Source organism: Perissodus microlepis, chromosome 15, assembly GCF_051167445.1.
Source record: "Perissodus microlepis isolate ML-2025 ecotype Zambia chromosome 15, ASM5116744v1, whole genome shotgun sequence".
In the NCBI taxonomy this organism is placed as follows: domain Eukaryota; kingdom Metazoa; phylum Chordata; class Actinopteri; order Cichliformes; family Cichlidae; genus Perissodus; species Perissodus microlepis.
In genome coordinates, this window is record NC_140475.1 from 35,097,058 (window position 1) to 35,124,177 (window position 27,120).

General features: G+C 39.2%; 1 protein-coding gene and 1 long non-coding RNA gene across 3 annotated transcripts; one reads left to right on the top strand and one right to left on the bottom strand.

Moving 5' to 3' along the window:
* The first annotated feature begins 949 nt into the window (after positions 1-949).
* LOC146372554 (uncharacterized) lies at positions 950-4,349 on the top strand. Its single transcript, XR_014802778.1, has 2 exons — positions 950-1,193; positions 2,331-4,349. It is a non-coding gene; the product is annotated as an uncharacterized LOC146372554 (long non-coding RNA).
* hykk.2 (hydroxylysine kinase, tandem duplicate 2) lies at positions 3,709-18,348 on the bottom strand. Of its 2 annotated transcripts, none has more exons than XM_084953855.1 (5): positions 18,266-18,348; positions 6,672-6,980; positions 5,676-5,818; positions 5,333-5,513; positions 3,709-5,066 (listed from the first exon to the last, which is right to left on the bottom strand). In XM_084953855.1, exons 2-5 carry the CDS (start codon positions 6,973-6,975, stop codon positions 4,600-4,602), a joined length of 1,095 nt encoding a protein of 364 aa, XP_084809981.1. In that variant the 5' UTR covers positions 6,976-6,980; positions 18,266-18,348; the 3' UTR covers positions 3,709-4,599. The 2 variants fall into 2 exon arrangements, with proteins under 2 accessions (XP_084809981.1, XP_084809982.1); XM_084953856.1 differs by lacking the exon at positions 18,266-18,348 and adding an exon at positions 9,217-9,294.
* Positions 18,349-27,120: the final 8,772 nt, after the last annotated feature.

Below are 27,120 nucleotides of genomic sequence, written 5' to 3' on the forward strand. Positions count from 1 at the left end.
ACATGATGTTTCTGCTGCTGATCTATCTGAATTAAACTTGTGTGATGTACAGCAAATACGGTCCTTTCACTTTTGCAATTTGAATGTGGTAGAAAGTCTGTGCCAAAAACCATTGTGGCTCCAAAACCCCTTCAATAACAGAAATAAAAACACAACATGAAATTCTTTAATTTATTTTTAAATTGACATGTTTTGTCTTTTAAAAGGGCAGCAATTTCAAAGAGTTTTACAATCCAGATCAAGTCAGTGATTTACCAGAAAACATTGCATACAAAATGCTAGAATACAGACGCTCTAGTTGAGCCTTTTAAAGATGTACAATAAAAGACTTGTTGTACTTAGAAATGTGACCCCATTTCTCTGTTTTATGGAAGCAGACACTCTTTTACAGACATTAGAGCTTTCACCTGACTGGACTTGGATAAGCCACAACACATTCTCAAGTAGAAAGGTAATAGATAATTGAAAGAGAACAAAAAGTAATAAAAACAGTATAAAATTTTAATAAGTGAGCAAACACTTGGTTCCAGTCAAAATGCCACACATTTTTTGAGATTTTAAATCTTTTAAGGCCTATTCCAAATAAAAAGGACCAAATCCGAAAAGAAAAAGCTGCTGAAAAATTGCATGGCCTCATTAAATATTTTAAAGTTATTGTAAAAACAAATTCTAAGGTGGTCAGTGGGAGGCACTGATTTACTTAGCATAGTAAATGATTTTTTTTGTCATGGTCCTGGGTCATTTTGACCCAGCGTTTTGTGTTTCCTTGAAGTTCATTTTTGTGCCTTGTGTTTATTCTGATTTTGTATTAGTTTAGGGTTGAACCTGAAGTTTAGTGTTTTATCAGCCCTACCTGTGTCTGTCCCCGGTGCTCTGTTCATGTCCCCGTGTTGTGTTGTAAATCAGTCTGTTTCCTGCTTTACTTTGAAGGCTCGTGTTCTGGATTTCCTGTTCTATTCTGAAGGTTTGTGTCTGTTGTCATTGTGTTCAGCTTGTGTCCTCCAGTCATCGTGTGTATTAGGATCAGCTGTTCTCCCCTCCTGTGTGTGATTACCCGATTACCTTGTGTGTGTATATTTAGTGGGTGTCGGTTTGTGTTCGTTGTCGGCTCGTCTGAGTTCATCTGTGTATCTCTGCGTTTCATGGTGCTTCGGTCCCGTCTCTGCCCCGCAGCCCTTTTCGTATCCTCTCAGGTTTGTTATTTAGTTTTCCCCAGTTTAGGTTTCCGTTAGTATTTCTCATGCTTCGTTGTCTGTTTCTGCCACTGCCACTTGTAAATAAACGTCACACTCTTCATCAGTCGCTTGCTTGCATTTTGGGTCCTCATTCATCTCAGCACGACTGCTGCCCCAGCCGTGACATGTTTTTTATTTCGGTTGTGAAATTCGCCGTTACTTGAAAATCCAAAGTCCGTTGCAGAGTAGACAGTGTAGCTTACAGAGTTGTTTCTTGAGCTCTGGCATCATTATGGGAAAATATACAGATTAAAATGTGAGCAGTACTTTTTGTTTCAGCTGTTTTTACTTTTACTTTGAATGACAGATTATTTCTTAATTCTTCCACTGGTTTAGTCGTTAATAATGAGAAACTTCAGCAGCACTGACATGTCAGAGGGAGAGACAATTATGGGAAATTCTGCTTCAACAGGTCGCCACAGTGGGACGAAACCTCTTAGTCCGTAGTGCTCTGTGTAGCTGGAGCAAACTAGCTAGCAGGCTAATTGTTTTTGTAATTGCACTTAATGACTACTGCAGTCATGTGAAAAAGTTTCCACAGTACGATACTACATACATACAACAGTTTGTAGAGCCACCTATAGCACCAAAAACGTCAGGTAATTGCTTCTATATGGCTTTATAAGTCTCAACTGTTCTTCTACAAGATTGCTTCAGTTAATTGAGGTTTGCAAACATTCATTAATGCACAGAGTTGACTGGTCTGGACTTCTAGCATCTTGGGATCACTGTCCTGTTGCATGGCCCAGTTTAAGCCAAACTTTAGCTGTCTGACAAAGTCTCACATTTCACTGTAGAATACTTTGGTATACAGAGGACTTTGTGGTCAACTTAGTGACTGGAAGGTGTCCAAGTCCCTTGACTGTAAAACAAGCCCAACTAATCTCCCCTCCAGCACTGTGCTTTGTGGTTGGTTTGAGGTATTTGTGCTGATATGCTAGTTTCTGCCACAAACATGGTGCTGAGCATTATGGTCAAACATCTCCACTTTGGTCTCGTCTGACTACAGGACATTGTTCCAGAAATTTTGTAGTTTGTTCATTTGTAACCTTGCAAACCTAAGGTGTGCTGCCATGTGCTACCACCATCACCCAGGACCTGAAGTGGGAGCCCACCATCACCTCCGTCATTAAGAAAGCCCAGCAGAGGATGTACTTCCTGAGGCAGCTGAAGAAATTCAACCTGCCAACACGGAACGATGATGCAATTCTACACTGCAATCATCGAGTCCATCCTCACCTCCTCCATCACCGTGCGGTACGCTGGAGCCACTATCAGGGACAGAGACTGCAGCGTGTTGTGCGCTCTGCTGAGAAGGTGATTGGCTGCAGACTCCCATCTCTGCAGGACCTGTACAAATCCAGGACACTGGGGTGTGCAGCTCGGATCACAGCTGACCCTTCTCACCCTGGACACAGTCTGTTTGACCTGCTCCCCTCAGGCAAGAGGCTCCGGTCCATTCGCACCAGAACCTCTCGCCATAAGAACAGTTTCTTCCCCTCTGCTGTTGGACTCATGAACAATAACCATATGACTGTTCGCACCACTAACACATGACTCTACACTGTGTTCACTGCATCATTCCATGTTTGGCACTGATCACCACCTGCACTCATGTATATATCTATCTATTTAGCACTTTTAATTCTTATTTTTATGTCTATTTAAGCGTTATATGACACTATGTTTGCACTAAGTACCGCAGCAATTTCCTAATGTTGTAAACCTGCTCAACATTTGGCAATAAAACCCTTTCTGATACTGATTCTGATTTGGGGATAAGAGGCTTTCCTTCTAAACAAAACATATTTGTTCACCTTTTTCCTAATTGAGCACTGCACATTCTGAACTTGGAGGGAAATTTGCTGGGAAGATTGTAGCAGTGTATTAACACACACAACTGAACGCTCCAAACAAGCAAACTGCTACAACTTCTGCATTTGATGAGCAGCATCTGCTCACCTCTTTCCATCTTAATTCCTACGGAAGCAATAAGGGTGTACTTAGTTTTTCTACTACTATTTTGCTGTCAAATTGTTTGTGCATGTGTATCTCAAGCCACATGAACTGTGTAATCTGCGTGATTTCAAATCCATGTCTTCACATCCATGTGTCTGCACTTGGATCTGTGTGTCTGTGATGAGATTTGGAAATGTGTAAACAAATCTGTTAACATCTATTTCTTAACGTGTAGAGGAACGTGGATGTGTTTAATTCAGACGTATTTAAGCATCTCTAAACAATCTGATTAAATCACTCTGTCATTTACCGTAATCTGTAAAATAAGATGACAATTCAGTTACTTTTTCCTTTTTAAGTGGATCTGAGGCACTTAACTGTGGGAGTTAGTAATCGCTTTTTCAGTTTCTCATCCATGAATTTGCTAATAACTACCTCTTCTTTTACAGTACTTCATTAATAGTTTTTATACAGTGTCCCAATTGAGAACCAAAACAAAATAGAGGCCCAGGAGGATGCAATCAAACAGATGAGTTTATTGAACACACGCGTGGGAAGATGTACACTGCAAAACATTAGATGTAGATCTCCGCCCAAAAATACACTTCAGATTGCTTTTATAACGTCAGGGTTGGTTAACGCCCCTTCTCGCGTTGTACAAGAACATAATTTGTATTTTAAGAACATCATTTGCATGTTTTATAGACAATGAGCAATGTTAAGAGATAAATGCAGACACTGAAGTTCCCCTCTCTAGCATCTTCTCCAAATATGGCGATGGATTCAGGCTCTGATGTTTCCCAGGGACTGGTCCTCCTTTTTGGCCCATCTTCTGTCACCTGTTACTAAGCGAACTCAGATGCAACAAGAAGCCGGATACATTCAGGCCTTCACTCAAGCCCGTTTCTAGATTATATGTATTATATGTGTTTTGTAAGCGTGTACGCAGTTTTAACCTTCTGTTGCTCCAAGTCACTTACACAATAGATTGTCTGGACATCGCGCCAAACAAAGCTTGAGACCTTCGATTGACTGAGCAGAATACACTTCTTAATAAGCACAAGATGCAATGTGTACAAAATGGTCTTAGCTGTACCTGTAATAAAAAGGTTAATGTAATGCCAACAGCTTCAATAAATGTTTTACTGAAATGATGATTGATTTGATTATTGCAATGGTAATAATGATGACTATGAGTAGCAGTAAAATATTTCCCTTATTCCACAACAGTATCTAAATTTCTTCTCAGACACATTATACACTCCTCTAGCTTGATTGAAACACTTTGACATTCCTTGTTGTTCTGTCTGAAATAAAACAAGTTTAAAAGATATAAACTGTTTTAACTGTGGAAACACAATCTTCGTTTTTTTGGACAAATTGTCGCTCGGTGGAGTCACTGCCTTCATGAATGAGTTTGTTCCTGTCTTTCACTTTTGTCACTGAGCTGAGCAGCAGTCTCAAACCACAGCTTCTCCACCTGCTCCTTTCCTAACTCCCAGAGCTGCTGGAGAATGTTAACACCCTTTCTGGATGAAATCATCAGATACTCTTCATTTTCTGGATGCAAGGTCAGAGAGTAACGACCTAAAACTAAGGACTGGCAAAAGCGGGACAGCACCAGCAAATATAGACAATCTTTCTCCACCTCATTGAGAGGAAGGACACTTTCCCAGCCAGCAAGGACGGGTCCACCCACCTCGATGGGTTTAGGGTGCTCAATCATCATGTACATGACGGTGATTGCAAGCTCATGGATGTAGTAGCCACTATTCATGTCGCCAAAGTCCAGAATACCGGTGATCCTATAGCCTTCTTTATCATTAGGCTGTACGAGGACATTGAGGTCATTGAAGTCGCCATGGTTAACGCCTTTAAAAAAGACATTTGAAAAGTGTATTTGTAAAATCAAAAATCACTACATGAGAGACACACTGACAATGACTACATACAATCAGCCAATGAGAAGCCAAGACAAGGTAATCAAGAAGTACAGTGCAAACTGTATGAGCAGCTCTCTGATAAACAGTAACTGGTCTTTAACCTTCACAGCTATGCTTTTATGACAATAAATATATCTTATGGTAAGTCATAAGCATGTAACTGATACATGTAACAAGATAATATTGTATACTCACATTTGCGAAAACTAGAGCGTTTGGGATCCACAGAGCTCTTGTACGCTTGGATTACAGACTTCACAACCTCCAGCAGAGGCTCTCCGTCTAACACATAGAGGTAATCTTCCAGAAGAGCAACATTTGACAGACTCCATTTGAACCCCTGTCTCTCCAGCACGTGAAGATGAGGGTGTTTCATCTTAAATTACACCAAAAATGCAAGACATGTGTAAATGAAAAATAACTGATAGACACATGTATTCTGGGCAGTTTCACGAAATTCTCTCCCGAAGATTCACTGAAATTCTAACACAGAGTGGACGCCTTTAGAAGAGATTTCACAGGACTGTTACTATGATACCTTTTTAATGACTGTGTCCATTTTAGCTGCAGTTTTCCCCATTTCATACAGCAGCTGTGGAGTTAAAGGAACCTTGGAGATGGTTGTCCCAGGCAAATAGGTCAACAGTCTCACCAGGTACTTCTGACTGCCAAAACCACAATCTGCCAAAAGTAAGGATATGAATAATTATAGGCTTCAATAAAACTTGAACATGTATGGCAGAGCCCTGTTCAAGGGCACAGGCGTAACAATATTGCTAATTATGCAAACTTCCTTGTGTAAGATTGCCCTTTAGCCCTGAGCCAGGATGTGTTACTCTACTCCTGCCAAGTTTGCCTGTGCCTTATCTCTACAGATTATCTGCGAAAGCAACCGTCCAAAGGTCGAGTTCAACTACGCAGCACATTTATACTATGTCACAGAGACACAGTACTTATAAGCATGTGCAGTGTGCCAACATACTTAAGTAATGATGGAAAGTCTTTGGACACTGGTTCACTCATTTTCTATCAATTTCAGGATTTTTTTTAGGGTCTAGGACCCACAATATCTGATCAGCCGTCAATGGCTGCATTTTGTGTTTCTTTGGTTATCTTTATCCAATAAAAAATGTATTTGGTGATCTGGAACATTTAAATATAAAAAAATGATAAGAAATCTGGAAGGAGACAAAGATGTTCACAGCACTGTAACATAAAGAAGTCTGCAGTAAGCACACAAAGTCTTTTGGGGGCTTCGTAGTCCTAGGTTTAAATAACACTCTGACATGTTATCTTTAGATGTTACTGAAAAACAAACAATTTCTAATTATAATCACTTGTGATTCAACAGTGAATGTTTACAGGGAAATTGCTACGAAGCATTTTGACATCAGTCAGGATAAATTTGAGCCTGACTGACTGAACACCGAGTGCCAGGCTGCAGTGACACAAGCTTCATCGTGCATGGATGAAATTTTATGTCATGTCAGATAACGATATTTTTCAGATCTGAACAACGTGGCTGGTCACATACCAATTTCCTCCAGACTCATTTGCTCTCCTGAGGTGTTGGGCAGCGCGGTTTGAGCAGGAATTCCATTCTGTTGTAGGAAGGACATGGTGTATGTCTGCACCTCAATCAGCAAGGTATTCTTGCTGTCCTCTGAGTTCATTATCTTTAGGATATACTCGCCACCCTCACTGGGCGCCACATAGAAGTTCTGGTCATCATAACTGGGCAGAGACTGAATCACTGATGCAGTCAGCCGGTAGAGCCTCTTCACAATCTCAGATACCTGGGAATGGCTTAAGTTGGGCTTGGCATTTTTTGGTGACATTATTGCTGAAGGAAAACAACAAACCATTAGAGAAGAGTTGCACTAATTTATAAAATCAACAAATATTATAACATCTTCACAAATTACAACAAATGCAACTGCAAAAAAAGTTAGAGTGAGAGAAACATTTCCTCTACCTGACTACCTGTTTTCATCTGCCTTTTACAGTGTTACAGTATTAATCAGGCACAATTCAATCATCGCCATGCTAAAACTGGTAAATCAGATCTTTTATGTGTTTTGTAACAATGATGTAAACTTCAGTCTTCATTATTAATGCTTACAGTTGAGCCGCACACATTTCTAGTCCTCAATAATAATAAAGGTGTTAACAGCAGAAGTGAAACTTGTTTGAACGTTAAAAAAAAGAGCAGAAAATTGCAATACACAACACAGAGATCAGTCCACACAACATGAGGAAAAAGCACAAAAGCCTTTACATCTTTTTTAGACACATACACCCACACAATACTCGCTTTAACAGACCTGAACCTCGCAAAGAAACAAGAAAACTAAATACAGCAATGCCTTTTCATTAATAAATAAAATCATCATTTAAGAACTGCATTTTGTATTTACTCTTTAGCTAACGTGAAATTGATATAAAGATGTAAAACGTGTAAATCTAGCAAATATGCAAATAAAATGAGAAGAGTAAGACATTTTATTGCAGCAGTGCTGTAGCAGAAATTTGGCCTAAAAAACTGAAAGACAGCTTAAGTTCTTCTCTGAAGATGCCTCTTTGAAAATGGCTCCACAGAAAACAGTTCAGAAAAGGCTTGATCATGCCCCTGACTTGTATGAGCAAACTAATAACAGTAGAAAGCTAAAACATTTTCAATTACGATGTAGATTTCCTATTAATAAATGTGTTATTACTGGAATTGCTGGCTCATCATCACTGGGAACTCAGTAATGGTCTTAAATTTAGTCAGTTTCCATGGAATGACCCAAATGCTTCTTTTTTTCTCAGGACATATTAATGCAGCAAAGTGCAAATGCAAATAAATACTTTGAACAAATTCTTAGAAGTCCATGTAATCCTTGTTAAAAACTCTACATTCTGCATCAGTCTTTTTTTATTAATGTGAGTTGACTTGTTTCAGTGCTAGCAAAATCACATCTCTCATAAATATCTGTCCCAAATTAATTACTGTGAAGCTGCATTCACAGCAGTATCTAGTGGGAATGGCATTTGATTGTGATTTCCCCCCCAAAAAACTCAATTTCAGCCACTGACAAACTGCATAATGTATGCTTCTTTACATTTAAATCCTAATTTCCAATTGAGAACTGACAGGAACCATACGATACCCAGGCCTGCCTTAGACCGTTCATCAGGAAGCACAGGAGAGTTTTTCCCAAATCAGAAAGCTGAGGAAGGTCTGGCAGGTAAAGTCAGCGTTCACAGTCACATAGTTCTCCTTAAACAGCTCAGAGCAGAACTTCACCACCTCCTCACATCTATCCTTCACATTTGGATTTATTCTCCTGCTGGCACTGATGAAGGACCCTTTAGCTGTCTCCCCCACTCAGTCATTTAGCTCCAACATCTGCTGTCTCTTCTCAGCAACCCTCACCCCATCTCTTATTTTTCTACCTCCAAGTCACTGTTCACTTTTTCTCAATTCTTTCAGCACATCCCACCAAACTCTCAAGAACTCAAAACCCTGGATGATCTGATTCTGAGGCAGCCAAAAGTCTCTGAGGTTAGAACAGAAAGTAGATTCCTGATCTGTTTGAGTCGTTTCTGTTGACAGAAACGACTCAAACAGATCCACAGAATCTCTGAGAATCTCTGCCTTCATTAATCTGTTATTGTGAACAGCAGTAATGAATAACCTGTCCTTCTATCACCTGCACGCTTAAAAGAACAGATTTGCTAAGATGTTTGAAGATTATCTTAAGCAGTACTGTGCAAAGTCAAATCTTGTACTACAGGTAGTAATAGAACGGACTAAACTGGGCTAACTTAAGTTGTGTAATGGCAAAGCAGCTTGATAATTTAAAGAATACGTATCTCTGGCAGGAAGAAATTGGAACAAATTATGTGTTTTGTAATAGGCTTTGATACGTCGTATCAAATCACAGGGCAAACCTCAGTTCTGAGAATGCTGATCTGCTCGCTTTTCTTCATAGCAGCCATCACATGCTCCTTTTACGACTTACAGACACACACTTACTAGCACACTTACACGTAGACACACGGCACACACAAAATACACACGTGCATGAACACACCTGCACAAGATTGGGATGAGCCAGTCTTCAATAGGCAAGCAGCTTGGTGAGAAGAGATCGACTGTTAGAGCACTTACTAGAAAATGGAATAAAAACAAGACCACTGAGAATCTCAGTCGACCTGGGGCTCCATGCAAGATGTCACCTGATGGGGTCAAAATCATCTTGAGAACTAGGGCTGGGCCATATTATACCGTTCACGGTAATACCGGTATAACGGTCGGCAACGATAGGAAAATGAAATATCGCGATACAATGTGGGCAAAATGCGCATGCGCAGTGCCTTTGTTTTCATACGCTCATACGCACATGGCAGAAAAAGTATGGCGGCAGTGGAGGATGACACGGACGAAAGCGCATCTTTGAATGAAGCGGGTGAACCAGAATTGGTCAGTAAAAATGGTGCAACTTCGGTGGTGTGGAAGTGATTTGGTTTTCGTCCATTGGATACCCACCAAAGAACAATTTTTTGTAGAACGTGCAAGCGGGCTGTCGTGGTGAAGGGAGGAAACACTACAAACCTATTTTATCATTTGAAGCAGAAGCACTTCTTGGAGTACAAAAAAGCCGTTAAAGCACGTGAAGAGTTGTCCGCTTCAACTAGCGAGGTGGTGAGACCAAAGAAGATGACTCAACAAACAATCAACGTAGCTTTAAATAGCTGCACGCCTTATGACAAAAGTAACAAACGCTGGGGGGAACTAACTAATGCAGTGACACATTGTTTAGCCAGGGATATGATGCCTATTCAGAGTGTGGAAAGAGAAGGTTTCTAAAAGATGCTTAAAACGTTCGATCCACGCTACAAGCTACCCACAAAGAAATACTTCTCTAAAGTCGCCTTGCCTGCTTTATATGAAGAGATCCGTACGGAGGTGTCAAATGCGTTATCTTCGGTGGAGTTTTTTGCATCCACCACGGACATGTGGTCAAGCCAGCATCAGACCCCTACATGAGCCTCACAATACATTACGTGGACTAAGACTGGAAGCTACAAAACAAGTGCCTCGAAACAAGTTTTTTCCCCGAGGACCATACTGGGGAAAATATAGCCAGAGTCTTAAAAGAGCTCCTCAGCTCGTGGACTCTTCAGGAGGAAAAACAAGTGTGTGTGACGACAGACAATGGGGCCAACATTATGAAAGCCGTCGCACTCAACAACTGGACCAGACTTTCATGCTTTGGACATCGCCTGCACATTGCAATAGGTAAGTTTTTTGGGGGTTTTTTGCAATAGGTAAGTTAATTATAAAGTCAGATTAAGCACTTATTGTATTAGTTTAAATGATGGTAATAATACTGTTTGTGTTATTAATCTCTGAATGTGGGTAGTTGTACTGCAAGTTACATATATCTATATATATATCTATATATATAGATATAGTTATATATATACATATATATGTATATATAGATAGATAGATAGATAGATAGATAGATAGATAGATAGATAGATAGATAGATAGATAGATAGATAGATAGATTGATGGATATGTGTGTGTGTGTGTGTGTAAATAATTGTGTGTTATACATAAAACTTAAATGTCACACATTCCACACCGCATTAATATTGCTGTTGAGTAATGAACTGTGTTTCCTTTTAAATGTATGTTTTTTAGAAAGACATGTGAAGGACCCAAGGATCGAACGAGCAGTTGGAGTGGGAAAGAAGATTGTTGCTGCTTTTGGCCACAGCTGGAAGCGCCAGCGAGCTCTGCAGGCTGCCCAAAAGGAACTGGGCCTACTCATAACTGAATGTTGCACTCGTTGGGGTTCAAAGCAGAGAATGATCCAATGGCTGCTGAAACAAGAAAAAGCTATAACATAGGTTTTAGCTGCTGATAAAACCACAAGGCATCTCATGTTGACATGGCAAGACATTGAAGTGCTTGACTCGGTCAGCACTGCATTGAGTCCACTCCTAGAGTTTACAGATGCTTTCTCTGCTGAAGAGTATGTAACCATTTCATGTGTTAAGCCTGTTCTTCAGATGTTTAACAATGACATGTTAAAAGTAAAAGAAGGTGACACTGAGCTGACCAAAGACATCAAAACAGCAATACTTGACTACATGAACAAAAGCTACAAAGACAGTGTCACAGAGAGGCTTGTTAACATGGCTTCTTTCCTTGATCCACGGTTTCATACAGAATATTTCAGTGAGAGTGAAAGCGAAGCCATCAAAGTTCAAGTCATGAGTGAACTAGAGCATCTTGTCCCACACCAGGGTAGCACAGCCACAGGTTTTTCAGAAACACCTCATACATCTACTGGTGACCAAACAAGTCAGCGAGCTGTTAAAAAGCTAAAGAAGAGTCTCGGGAGTTTTTTGAAGGGACCAGTTAGTGGCAAGAAAGAGGTAACTGCAGAGAGGTTATCATCTGAACTGAGCAGTTATGTGAATAGTCCACCAGCAGACAGTGAGTGTGATCCTCTTTCGTGGTGGAAAGTTCACACAGTAAACTTTCCCCACATCAGCAACTAGCTCTGCATCTGAAAGGTTGTTCAGCACAGGTGGAAATGTTGTAACTTGTCAAAGGTCCTCCCTTAAGCCCGCATCTGTGAACATGTTAGTGTTTCTGACAAAGAATCTTAAAAGTTGAAATGTAGAAAAACTTTCAGGAGCAGTAGCATAATGTATCTATGTTTTTGTTTGTTTTGTTTTTACTAAGAGTTTGTGCAATACTATTATTATTTGACTTATTGATTTTGCACACTGCACTTTTGTTGCAAAGCACCTCTTAAGTTTTGTGGATATACATGATTATGGATAAGCATGTATACAGGGAGTGCAGAATTATTAGGCAAATGAGCATTTTGTCCACATCATCCTCTCCATGCATGTTGTCTTACTCCAAGCTGTATAGGCTCGAAAGCCTACTACCAATTAAGCATATTAGGTGATGCGCAACTCTGTAATGAGAAGGGGTGTGGTCTAATGACATCAACACCCTATATCAGGTGTGCATAATTATTAGGCAACTTCCTTTCCTTTGGCAAAATGGGTCAAAAGAAGGACTTGACAGGCTCAGAAAAGTCAAAAATAGTGAGATATCTTGCAGAGGGATGCAGCAGTCTCAAAATTGCAAAGCTTCTGAAGCGTGATCATCGAACAATCAAGCGTTTTATTCAAAATAGTCAACAGGGTCGCAAGAAGCGTGTGGAAAAACCAAGGTGCAAAATAACTGCCCATGAACTGAGAAAAGTCAAGCGTGCAGCTGCCAAGATGCCACTTGCCACCAGTTTGGCCATATTTCAGAGCTGCAACATCACTGGAGTGCCAAAAAGCACAAGGTGTGCAATACTCAGAGACATGGCCAAGGTAAGAAAGGCTGAAAGACGACCACCACTGAACAAGACACACAAGCTGAAACGTCAAGACTGGGCCAAGAAATATCTCAAGACTGATTTTTCTAAGGTTTTATGGACTGATGAAATGAGAGTGAGTCTTGATGGGCCAGATGGATGGGCCCGTGGCTGGATTGGTAAAGGGCAGAGAGCTCCAGTCCGACTCAGACGCCAGCAAGGTGGAGGTGGAGTACTGGTTTGGGCTGGTATCATCAAAGATGAGCTTGTGGGGCCTTTTTCGGGTTGAGGATGGAGTCAAGCTCAACTCCCAGTCCTACTGCCAGTTTCTGGAAGACACCTTCTTCAAGCAGTGGTACAGGGAGAAGTCTGCATCCTTCAAGAAAAACATGATTTTCATGCAGGACAATGCTCCATCACACGCGTCCAAGTACTCCACAGCGTGGCTGGCAAGAAAGGGTATAAAAGAAGAAAAACTAATGACATGGCCTCCTTGTTCACCTGATCTGAACCCCATTGAGAACCTGTGGTCCATCATCAAATGTGAGATTTACAAGGAGGGAAAACAGTACACCTCTCTGAACAGTGTCTGGGAGGCTGTGGTTGCTGCTGCACGCAATGTTGATGGTGAACAGATCAAAACACTGACAGAATCCATGGATGGCAGGCTTTTGAGTGTCCTTGCAAAGAAAGGTGGCTATATTGGTCGCTGATTTGTTTTTGTTTTGTTTTTGAATGTCAGAAATGTATATTTGTGAATGTGGAGATGTTATATTGGTTTCACTGGTAAAAATAAATGATTGAAATGTGTATATATTTGTTTTTTGTTAAGTTGCCTAATAATTATGCACAGTAATAGTCACCTGCACACACAGATATCCCCCTAAAATAGCTAAAACTAAAAACAAACTAAAAACTACTTCCAAAAACATTCAGCTTTGATATTAATGAGTTTTTTGGGTTCATTGGGAACATGGTTGTTGTTCAATAATAAAATTATTCCTCAAAAATACAACTTGCCTAATAATTCTGCACTCCCTGTATAACAGGATAACCACTGTTGAATTTTGTATGGCTGTAATGCACGTTAAAATAAACAGCTGCTTGTTTAAACAAAAAGAAATTGATGGGTTTTTTTCCCACTAATAAAGTTGTAGAGTTGTATTTTGTTTTGCATCAATTATATCGTCAGTTATATCGTTATCGCAAATTTTCAAATCTATATCGTGATAAATATTTTTGGCCATATTGAGAACAGTGAGGAAACAGCCCAAAACTACGCGAGGGGAACTGGTCAATGACCTGAAGAGAGCTGGGACCACAGTAACAAAGTTCACTATTAGTAATACACTACGTCGTCATGGATTAAAATGCTACAGCACTCAAAAGGTCCCCCTGCTTAAATCAGCACATGTCCAGGCCCGTCTAAAGTTTGCCAGAGAGTATCTGGATGATCCAGAGGAGGATTGGGAGAATGCCATGTGGTCAAATGAGACCCAAATAGAAGTCTTTGATATAAATATCACTTGCCGTGTTTGGAGGGGGAAGAATTCTAAATTGCATCCCATGAACACCATACCCCCTGTGAAGCATGTGAGTGGAAACATTATGCTTTGGGCTGCTTTTCTACAAAGGGGAAAGGACGACTTATTCGTATTATGGAAAGGATGGATGGGGCCATTTATCGTGAGATTTTGGGCAAAAACCTCCTTCCATCAGTGAGAGCACTGAAGATGAAACGTGGCTGGATCTTCCACCATGACAATGATCCCAAACACACCACCCAGGCAACGAAGGAGCGGCTACGTAAAAAGCATTTCAAGGTTCTGGAGTGGCCTAGCCAGTCTCCAAACCTCAATCCAATAGAGAATCTGTGGAGGGAATCGAAAGTCCAAGTTCAACGATTCAAGAACATACAGCCAAAGAAACCCAAAAATTCATTAAAAGCAAAGAAGTGGAATATTCTTGAACGGCCAAGTCAGCCACCTTAACTTAACCCAGTTGAGCATGCATTTCACTTGTTGAAGACTAAACTCTGGACAGAAAGGCCAACAAAAAACAGGAACTGAAAGCAGCTACAGTAATGGCCTGAAAGAGCATTGAAAAGGAGGAAACCCAGCATCTGGTGATGTCCATGAGTCCAAGACTTCAGAGCGTGATTGGCAGCAAAGGGTTTTCAACCAAGTATCAGAAATAAATGTTTTATGTTCAGTTATTTATTCGTCCAATTACTTTTGAGCTCCTGAAATGAATGGATTGTGCTAAAAGCAGAGGTGGAAAGTAACGAATTACATTTACTTGCGTTACTGTAATTGAGTAGTTTTTTTGTGTATTTGTACTTTTTAAAGTCATTTTTCAAGTCTGTAATTTTACTTTTACTTAAGTATATTTTTTAAAAAGTATTGTAGTTCGCTACGTTTTCAATCACACCCATTACTGAGTAAATTAAAAATAAAAAAAAAACATTGCGCTTCGGAAATACTGCAGGGAATGATGGGTAGTAGAACAAATTGGCGCTAAGTTCACGTTAAAGATGGAGTCTGACATCGGTGTTACGGATCCAGTGAAAAAAGAAGCCCCGTCGAATTCTGCTGACCCTGAATTTGAAGAAACGGATGTGAACCCCTGGCCGTATTTAAGGGACTATTTCGGCTTCAAGTGCAAGAAAGGCAACAGCTTTATTATGCAGTGTAAGCTGTGTTTGCCCAGAGAAACCAAGTTAGCAGCTTTTAAAAATTCCACATCAAACCTGCGCAAGCATGTAGAGGTAAGTTAAATACAACTCGTACCGTTATGGTAGCAAAAAGGCTGTGTTCAAATGAATCACATTAAGTTAAGACATCTGTGAAGAACACAGATAACGTTGGTTGGTACTAGCAACTTGCTGTAATCGGGCACGTTGTTGTCCACGCAACTTACATTTTTTTTACTGGGTTGGTAAATTGCCAAAAGAAAATGTGTTTACCTATGTTTTTCCTGTTTGTTAATAATAATAATTTATTTAAAAAATAGTTAAATTAAAGACAGAAGCGGTTACTTTCTTACTTAACCCACATATGTTCACACTGCAGGCAAAAGAATAACAGAGCGCTCACTTACCTTAGATTAGTCAAAGACAGCTGACTTCTGTTACTTGTTAATTAGCACTTGCAACCTCCCGTTAACTAGCCTGTTACTGTCCAATAAAAAAAAAACACGAGGTATATTGGCATAATTTACCAGCGGTAGCTATGTAATGCATTGATGTCTTATTAGGGACGTCAAAAAACTTTCTCTCAAACTTAACACTGGCCTGCCTGCCTCAGCTGCCTTTGAGCGTCTCTTTAGCTGTGCTGGACTACTGTTCACTGCAAAGTGAGCAAGGATGAACTCTACTAACTTTGAAAATCAACTGCTCCTCAAAATTAACAGGAAGTTCAGAGAGTAACACTCTAGGACGGATACAAAGGAACTTTATTCTAGAGGTACAGTAGGGCAGGGCCAAGTTTAAAAAATTAAAAAACATTTTTAAAGCAGCTGCCGTTCAGTTCAGTACTTGTTCTCTTATTTGACAGTTTAGAACACATTCTCATGTGAAAGAATGATATGGTTTTGTATTGAAAACACTGTGATACCTGACAGTTTGGTTGATTGGTTTGGTGACCATTGCCCATTTTCATGTATAGACTTGCAGTTTAACTGCCACTGCATTTTAATTTGTAAAGTTTTTCTTTTCACTAAAAAAGAACTACTTTGAGATTTATATCCCACTGTCTGTTTTTTGCACTACTCAGAAGCGGCTGTCCTCCTGCTGACAGAAAAGTAACTATGTAACTTTTACTCTGAGTACATTTTAAATGAGCTACTTTTTACTTTTACTTGAGTACATTTTTAGACAGGTAATTTTACTTGTACTTGAGTAAAATTTCAGCAAAGTAATAGTACTTTTACTTGAGTAAAATATTTTAGTACTCTTTCCACCTCTGGCTAAAAGAAATGCTTTACTTCCAAACAATTGTATGCAATCTTTTGTTCAAAAAGTATTTTTTGTCCAATCATGCATTTAATTGTTGGAATAATTATAACAAAGAATACTTGATTACTAAAATAATCAGTAGTTACAGTTCTTGTCATTAGTATGTACAGAAGAGAGGTATAGTAAGTTTATCGTTATTTGTAAAATGCAGTGGCGGCTTTCTCATGGTTCGTGGCTGCATTTCAGCCAGTGGTGCAAATGTAGAAAATCACAGTCAGATTTTGTTCGATACCGTCTGGAAAGCGTCTGATTGGCAATGGCTTCATTTTTGAACACGACAATGATCCCAAACATACTGCCAATACAGTAAAAGCATACCTTGATATCAAACATTATCAGTCATAGATTAACCTACATATTACTGAAGCAGCGTAGGATCGTCTTTAGAGACCACAGAACCAACAGCAGCCAAGAAGACAATAAGAACAAGCCTAGGTTTCTCTCACGACTGTAGACAGGCTGCAAGATCAGAGCTCTGCTGAGTTAAGCAAGCATTCCATTAATCCTTAACTAGTAATGACTTCACGAATTTCAACTATTAGAGAAAAAAGTACTCATAACCATCTCACAGAAATAACATTATGTACAGCTACTTTAATACCACTCATTTATCTAGACTCTTTATCTCCACCCTCTGTCTGTCTGTCCAGCCCGACAAACACTCTCGGTACTTTTAAGATTAGGCTCAAAACTTTCCTTTCTGATAAAGCACATAGTTAGGGATGGAGCAGGTGATCCTAAATCCTCCCTATGCAGTTACACTTCAATAGGTCTAAGCTGCTGGAGGCTACCCATCAGTGTTACTTTTTTACTCACCTTTTTTTTCCTACTTCATATGTGTTTATACACCACTCTGCATTTAATCAGTAGTTAATGTTAATTTCTGTCTTCCTCCCCTCACCCCCAAGCGGTCACAGCCCTGCCTGAGCCTGGTTCTGTTTGATGTTTCTTTCTGTTAAAAAGTTTTTTCCTTCCCACTGTCACCAAAATGCTTGCTCATAGGGAGTCATCTGATTGCTGGGGGTTTCTCTGTTTTATCTTGAAATTGCACTAACTTAAATTAGCTTAATAAAATATATTTTACTCAAGTATATTTTGTCAGTCCCCTTAAAACAACATCAGCAAAACATCTTTGACAAAAAAAAAGCCATAGATGCTATATATGCTACATACAGGCTGAATACAGGCTAGTAGCTGTATTCAGACTCTGTTTAATTTTAAGCCATTAAAACACACTCAAATAGCAATTAGAATGTGTTTTATGTTTGCTAAATTGACTCAGTCTTTATAAAAGAAAATTCCTAAGATAAGCCTTTGAAATAGCTGAAATAAACCAATTTAGCATGAGCTAGAAAACTTAGCTAGTACTAATAAAGTCACCAGAGTCCACCAGAAATATTCAGGATTTCACTCACTGATTCCACTTCTTTGACTTCTTCTAACAGTAAAAAGTGTGTTCATGCTGCATGCTTGTTTCATGTTAGCAGTCTGTGTGTTCATGAACTCCCTACATTGTATTTTTCATGCATTTGTTCAGGAATCTAACTTAATTGTTTATAAATTTTAAGTCTTCATCATCCTCATTTCCTAATGTTTAGCTCACTCTCCGTCTGTTTTGCACACTTACAACAGCCTTGTGCACGCTTCAGGAAAAGTTCATAACTTGCTAGTGTTCCAAGTAATTAATAACAAATGCAAAACAAAAGGGAAAAATTCTGGTAGACCTACCTCTGCTTTCTGTATGCCAACTTTGTGAAATAGAGAGGGACTGTGATATTATGCCTACTACAACCTGTAACGGAAAAGCGTCTGCTTCCTGTTCTTTCAAAGTAAAAGCTCAAAGAAAGCAAGTTCCAAAAGCAGCGTCATATTGAAGCAATTTATTTCAAGTTTTGTTTTGGGTTTTTTTTAGATATGGTATTTCCTGTTATTTTAACAGTTGTAAAATAACTGTGTTTCTGTTTTTAAATAAATAATGATTGGTTAAAGCTGTCAAAGGGATATTTAGGGCCAGCAAAACCATCCTTTGACATTAAAATTCTATTGACTATTTATAAAATTGTTAAATTTGCAAAATCTAAATAATATGCATATATGAAATACATACAATAAGGATATAGCAGCAGACCTAGGTTTTCAATACTAAATTTGTAATATAGCTAGATAGATGTATTAAAGTAAATGTATTCATTTATGAATTTTTATTTCACTCTTCCTTTTTATTCTTAGACATTTAATTACACCTGCGTACAACTGCCTCCCCAAAAGCCAGCGGGTAGGCAGCAAAGGAAAAACATCAGCTGGTCGACCAGTCTTGGAGCTATTTTGTTGCTGCATGTCTGGCATCAGTCTGTCAGAGTTTGTTAGTTTACCCTGCATCCCTCATCATTACGCACCTGAGTCTTCATATTCTTTATATTTGATAGTGCTATCTTCCAGTTTTAATTCAAGAAAGGGGCTTTAAAGAGCCCAGGGAGCTTTTTTTTTCTTTTTAGAAAGAGAGCCCTGTTCGCATGTAGTAGTCTTTTATAGATATGTAACATCTGCATCCCCTTGCAATGGCTGGCATGAACGACTTGGATTCATGCCAGCCATTGCTGTTTCTCCAGAAATTTCTCTCAAGAAGGCACTGGCCACTCCACCTGCATCCTGATTTCTAAAAGAAAAACCTCCACCCATTTTGAGATCATATCAACAAACACCATGCAATATTATAAAATACAATAATATCTTATACCTTCACATTGTACAAGCCCACTGAAGCCCATTTAAAACCAGAGGTGATAGTGCTTTTGAGGGTGTGACACTCAAACTGTGAAACAGCCTTGCTCAGTCAGTCAGGTTGGCTGACTCTGTTATTTGTTTTAAGTGAATGCTGAAAACTCATTTTTATAAGTTATCATTTCCTTAATCTGCTCCCCTTCATTTGCTTCCATAGTTTGAAAGCGCACATGTATGTTTGTGTGAATGTCTGTCGTTATGGCTGATTATCTGTATGATTTAACATGCACACTTATCCTCAATATGTGGTTTTTATTTGAACTGTGAAGCACTTTCTAACCCTGTTTTATTAAATAAACAGTCATTATTATTATTATTATTATTATTATTATTATTATTTGTAGATGATCAAAAGGTCTGTCCTGGTGTGCCTCTAGTCTGAATACCTGTCCCAGGATTGTTAGTTGCATAAAACAAGAATTGCAAAAAATTTTGAGAATAAATTTGGAAACTCTTTGTAAACTAGTGTTGCTCTCTCTGTTGTACCACCACGACTTTTGACACATGCAGGGATAATGAGTAAAATAATGTTTGGTTTGTCATTGGGCCAGTACCAGACCTCACCTGTTATATAAGCCCGTGTGGTTTTCCACACGTTTCTGGAGTAGCTGTGATGTGGGCAGTCTGTAAATTGTGTTAGACGAGGTTAGTTTATTTGTGATGTTAATGTTGTGGTCTTCACATTCTGTTGATCGCCTCCCTCTGGCAGTAGCAAAGCATCCACTAACACACTGATCTTGGACATTTACTTCCCAATTTATGATTTGGAGCACACCTGTGCCATTTTCCTGATGTTTAACGATGTTATTGTCAAGCCACCTGCTATTTTTTATACTAAGAGCAATACACAGAGTTTCAAACATATGATGCTCAAAAAAACGTAAAGGACCACCTTGACAACAAATCAGAAAATAATCATGCATGTGTTTTCCCCCCAGATCTGATCCAGGGCGTCACTGAGCTCCTAGCTAGTGTGGGGGCCAGTCAATGGTATCACCTCCTTGATCCTCAAGTCCCTACCTCCATATTTTTACCACATGAGGCCAGGCAATGTTGTGCACCAGGAGGACCCCAGAACCCTTACACCTGCATAGGATCAGGATTTCATCCTGAGAACTAATGGCAGTCAGCATACCATTGCCTTGCCTATAGAACTTAGATGGATATGCCTCTCCAGACCATCATTGATACACCACCAAAGCAGTTATGCTGAACGATGTTATAGCTTCTCCAGATCCATTCACAAATGTCACATGTGCTCAGTGTGAAGTACAGGGCAGCAGTGGTGAACCTGCTAAGCCTGATATTCTATGGGAAGTGCCAGTGAGACTCCACAGAGTACGGCAGTTAGCACAGTGCCTACAAGAGCACGCCAGTTCTTTAGGTCACCCTCGTGAAGTCTTTTACTGATTGCTTGGTCAAAGATATTTACACCAGTGGCCTGCTGGAGGTCCTTTTGTAGAGCTCTGGCAGTGCTCATCCTGTTCCTCCTTGCACAAAAGAGCAGATGCTGCAGTCCTTCTGATTGATTAAGGACCTTCTAAGACCTTGTCCAGCTCTCCCAGAGTAACTGTCTATCTCCTGGAATCACTTCCATGATCTTGACAGTGTGCTGGGAGAGACTGCAGACCTGGCAATGGCACGTATTGATGTGCCATCCTGGAGGACCTGGGCTACCTGTGCAACCTATGTATGGTCCATGTATTACCTCATGCTCCCAGCAGTGACACTTAGCCTTGCCAAATCAGTCAGACTACTGTCTCACTGTTGCCTCCTCCAGTGCACCTGTTACTAATTTCATTAACACCAACCTGCTGAAACTGATTAACAACCCCCTCAGCTACTTAACTTACCAGATGAATATCCCAGAAGTTAAAATGGTTTGATGCTTTACTCTTATAAAAAAAGTGTCCTTTTGATTTTTTTGAGCCGTGCATAACAAAGCAGCTGTCTGTTCTCACATAAACTGCTTCATATTCTCTCTGTCTTTCTCACTAACAGTGAAAAAAGAAAGAAGTACAAATTAAAATGCATCATGACTCCGGCTGTCATTCTGTGTATATTCATGATTTGGCCTTTGGCTTGTCCTGAATAACACATGAAATTGGCACCTTTGATACAGAGCAGTGGTAACCTATGTTACATATGAATTTACGTTCAATTTAGTATATAGAAGGGTCACTGAATACAGAGAGAAAAACACCCAAATGAACCCATTTGACTTTGTATTTAAGCAGAAAAAAAGGGAAGGAAATGTGCAAGAAAAAAAGTCCTGCTTAGATCTGCTAAATCTGTGGATGTGCATGTGCACATGCCGCCTTTCTGGCTTATTTAGTGATCAATCCTGTGGCTAAATGCATTAGGCGGTAAAGACTGACTCATCGTGAATAAACTCAACCTGCGTGCCTGAAGAAAGCTGACAAGCTGATGCCTGTGGGACAAAATGTGCTGTCCTAATCCCCCGACTGTGCCATACTTTTTGTAAAAATGTCTACTTTGTATTTTTTCAGAGTGTTCTCACTCTCACACTGATGCTAGCTCATGAACCCTTGTTATTAAAGGTTCGACTTTGCTAGGCATATTGTAACATTTCAGATTCTCATAAGTAAGCTGCTGGTGGACAATTTTTATGGCTCTGACATTATTCCCCCTCCTTCCTCCTGACACAAATAGCCTGACAATATGTTGATCCCTTTCCAGCTCTTTTCACGTAATGGCCTATAAGCTGATATCAGAGCATCAAACTTTCTTGTGACAACATCCATGGATATAACATCCTCAAGGAGCTGGTTAGTTTAAGTCCAAGATGTAAAGCTGTTCTGAATGGGAACTAAAAGGCTAAACTGAAGTCCAGTTCTTTAGATATGCCTAGCACACTGACAAAGAAGTCTGGCTCCATAAATTAGCAATAATATGCTCACACTACATCAACAACTTGCAGCATATCCTCTGACTAAAATCACGCCAAAGGCAGAATATTCTCTTTTTCTGACAACAACCAGAAGTTAAGAGAAATCTAATTTTTCATCAGCCTTTTATGTTCATTTCTAAAATTGGACGTCTAGATTTTCTAATAAATTTGCAGTTTGTGTTTTGTAATGAAAAGCCACTTGTCATCAGCTGTTTAGGCTTGTCTATAACCGCTAGGCATCTCAGCCAGCTGATATGTCTAACGATGTCAACAACTGCTGGATTTCACTGAAAGGACAAGCTATCATACTGTCATAGCTATAACACAATCCATACTGACACCACAGTGCCTAAAACAAACTCTGACAATCCAGCTCAGCGTGTCTTTCTTTTCAGTGTCACTGGAGGGACTTGCACGGAAAGCACGCAGAATTAACAGGATAAAACATTGGCTCCAAGAGCTGAAAACAAGAACTCATTTTTATTTAAATGTTTTTGCCCTACTGAGCACAGCTGCAGGCATACATAAAACACCCCTGATTGTAATGTTTAAGGAACATCTGTGGACATGTGTAATATCCACATCACACACTGCTATTCTTTCTATCATCTGGTAATTGTTTTTAACCATTATCAAAAAAGACAGACAAAGATATTCTTCATCTTTCCTTCTTGTTCATTATTGTGTTTTTCTCCCCAGATGATAGTAAGAACAAGCAAAAGGTCAGGGTGATCATTTAATATGGATCTGTCCTGTCAGGTGCAGGCAAACAGCTGCTCAATAAGGTTTTGTCATTCATGAAAAACTAAAATGCCATGAGACGCCTGCTTGCTACTAAATCATTCAATTACTCTCCTGAAATGAGGAATATGAGTTCATTAAAATGCCGGTAATGAAATTACTTTCCAAAGTCCAAATGTTCACTGAATCAGGCTCTGTCAAGCTGTGTGATTCGCCGTGATTGCTGGAATAGATTCAAAGAGCCCTATCTGATTCATCGCTCAGTGAAATGGAAGCTTTCACATGAAATTATGTTGCCTCAGCCTCGTGTTTTAATTGATCAGAGGCTGAAATGTTTCATCAGTCTAAATTAGCATATTTAATTTCCAGTGGATTGGAAATTAAATATTTTTGGCCCCAACTGTTTTTGCAAATGATTGAACAAATACTTCTAAAAAGTTCTTTAATTATATGGTCATGAGTTAAAACTGCCTTCCAGATAATCATTTCTGCATTTCTCAAATAAATACAGAGGGACTTGGAAGATTTTGGTTCATACTGACATGATTGCACCATGCAGCTTAATGGCATGATGGTTATCCTGTTGGAAGCAGGTGTCAGAAGAAGAATACATAAAGGGGTGGAGATGGTTAACTACACTACTCAAGTAGTCTGAGGTGACTAAACAATGCTCAGCGGGGTCTTAGAGGGCCTAAAGTGTGCCTAGAAAATAGTCTTTTTGTGTCATGTTAATCATGTTTCCCTCTTCCTGTTTAAGATAGTGTCTCTTTATGTGTTGACTCAGTTGTGTCTGCAGCTGTGTTCCCCACCTGTTCACTATTACCTGTGTCTTCCCCTGTCCTTTGTTGTGTTGTCCCACTTACTGTAGCTTTGTGCTTTGGTGAGCAATCAGCATTAAAACCGTTTTTTTATGCTTGCTTTCCAAGTTCTGCGTTTGGGTCTACAATGTGCCTGCCACACAGCTGTTTTTATTGGCATTAGCATCTTGAGTTGAGTGAGGATATTATTATGTCATTTTACTGATCCAGATGTTTTCATCTGCCCAGTTACTCCCCACTTTAGATTAATCTTACACTTGTCTTTTCAGGAACTAACCACTTAACTCCAAAAAGTAAAGAACATACTCTTTTTCAAACAGCTGGATATCATCTAAATGCAACCCCGCATACTGTGTGTTTTCCCAACTTTCCTTTACATGCCATCTCTAGAACAGTGCCTATGAGAACTGATAATCAAATTCAATTGAAAAAATGTTGCATAAAAAAGCTTAGTAAACGTGATACTATACTGCAAAAGATTATGGTGAGAATCAGCATGCAGTTTGAGATTCACATTAAGGGCTTCACAGCTATAATACACAATGTGAGACAAAGCAGCAGGAGATAAATGGATAAAGTGGAAAACCGCATTAAAAACATGCAGGATGCTGCAGAGGTTCTATGAATGCACTGAGCAGAAGTAATTGAGGTATGTCATGGGATTCAGTGACATCTTTTCATTGTCACTTTGAATCTGGCTCCGTTCTTTGAAGAGTTTTCTAAGGTGAAGCAGGTGACAAAGCTGCTCCCCTGATGACAACAAAAGAGCGTTTTCAAGCCTGTAAGTCATACAAGTTTTAGTGGTTTCAGATGCTCATGAAATAAAACTGACACGAGTAAAGTCACATGATATTATTAGAAGAGAGAAAAGCTTATTTTCCATGTTTGCTAAGTTCCTGCTATTTTACTTTTATAAAATGGAACAATTTAACAATCATGATGCAGTTACCTGCTGTTTTAAACCTGGTCATTCAGCTTTTTAGCTATTCAGTTTTCATCAGTATCACCACACATAAACTGCTCTTGTAAAGATATTAAATGATATTTGCCTGAATCCAGACTCAGGCAAACTGACTACCATAGTACTGTTTGATCTTAGTGCAACATTTAACATTTCTAATTGAAAAAGTACTATTGGACAGATTAGAAAATTTGATTGGTCTCATGGGAATGTGAAAAACAGATATATGGCATGTGTATATTTACAACACACATGTCATATATCTGTGTTTCACATTTCTCATACTATCTGAAGATTACATATGTGTCCTGTGTCCTTCCTCTGAGACTTGGTACACTTTATCATCATACATGGGAAATACCTTATTCATTGTCACCGATGACTCATGACTCAAATGACCGCATGCATGACAATTCAACAAAGAAAAAAATTCTCCAATCCTTCTTTCAGCTGCTCCAGCAGTGTCTACTCTTGTCTTTGACACTTATTTAGGTATCGTTTGAATCAGTACAAAATATACAGATGGAAATTAGCCCTTGGCTATAATCTGGTATGTTTACATTCATGTAATTTTTTTTTACATTTATGTTCATTAACATGCACTGTCCTAAATAAAATAAATAAATAAATAAATAAATACAAAAAAAACAAAACAAAACCTATTAACATGGGTAAATAATAATGAAAGTGCTATCAGTATTTCACCACCATTTACAAGAAACCACAGGTGCATCCTGGTTTAGGTCAAAATAACCTTCAAATTGGAAGAAGCAAACAGTAAGAGTAAAAAGCCACACATATCGTTAATTAGACTTGAAAGTGTCATGTCTCAGATTATTGCAATAAACAGTGAAGTGTTAGACTTTATGTTGCCACTGTAGCCAGTTCTTACCCGGATGCATCAAAAGTAAGAAAATAAACTGTAACTGCTGCATGAGTAGTTCTGGAAAAGGTCATATTTAATGCTTTGGTTACATAAAAAAAAAAGAAGAAAACACACACACACACAAACTTTGCTATACAACAAAATCTAAAAAGTGCTTGTTTTTTAAAATATGAAATAACAAGAATATAATGTATATAAAATATATGTAAAAATTCAAGCTGATGTAAGACAACTCCAGGTAGTTACTATGTGTAGTTAGTATGTGCATGATGTCAATTTCAGATTTAAATAAGTCAATTTTTATTTATTTATTTATTTGGCCAGTGCCAGACTCAATAATCACAGGGCTGAGCAATGAACAACCATACAGAAACGTGCTGAAATGCATTTTAAAAAATATGACAGATTACTTTAAATTAAGCCTCAACAACGTTGTGTTAGAAAATATTGAATTTATGGTATCAGTAAAACTGTATGAATACACTTATGTGCCTATATGGGCCATCAGCACATTATTTGAAAGCAATATGAAAATTGCTATAAGCACATATGTATATGTGTGCGTGTGTGTGTAGAGAGAGAGAGAGAGAGAACACGCTCTTATTTTGAAAGTTCAGCTGGCGCTCACCAGTTAGCGCCCTCCCTTCCTGTGTCCTATTTTCCAACATACGGGAAGGTCAGCTGGAGACTCTCCCAGCAGCAGCGGGCTGAGAGCGGCGTCATGCGTCGCTTAAATGTTGCTTTACTGAGGCTGCAGAGGAGATTTAGGGTGCTTTGTTGGAATGTTAGGTGCTGTATTTTGTAGTTTACAGAAGTTTTGGTGCAAAATCTGAAACCTTTAAATATCTTTGGACTGTTTAAAGAAACAAGCGCAGACAAGCTTGAGCAAGTCCGAACATAGTGCTTATCGTACTTGGCCCAGCATTTAATTTCCAGTGAGTGTGGTCACTTTAGATAGTCACAAATAAGAGCTTTACGCAAACCCCTTCAACTTATGTTAATTCAATAAGGCATGAATGCCAAACATGAAGGACTATTGTTGGTCAGGGTGTCCATATATTTATATCTCCCTATATTTCCTGTTTAAAATATATATATTTTAAAAAGTGGGATGCAAATTTGTCCACACAATGGTAAATTAGGAACATATAGATAAATCGTTCTCAGCAGGATCAGTCAGCTATGTACCAGAATCCAGCACAGCACACATAGAGTTAACCACCTGTTGTGAATGTGCATCCTCTTTATCTCCCATTCAGAAAAACCAGTCAACCAGCAAAATTAGAGGGTTATCACGGTGGGAGCTAACTATGGTTTTGATTATATGCTTGGTGCATATGAAAGGTTAGGTGTGCATACATTTCACCTCCACCCACAGTACTGAACCTTCAACAATTCCCCCAGCTGCACCATGCCCTGAAACAGTCCCAGATACTGGCACATTTAAGTATTGATTATACACCAGGGCAGAACACACACAAAGGG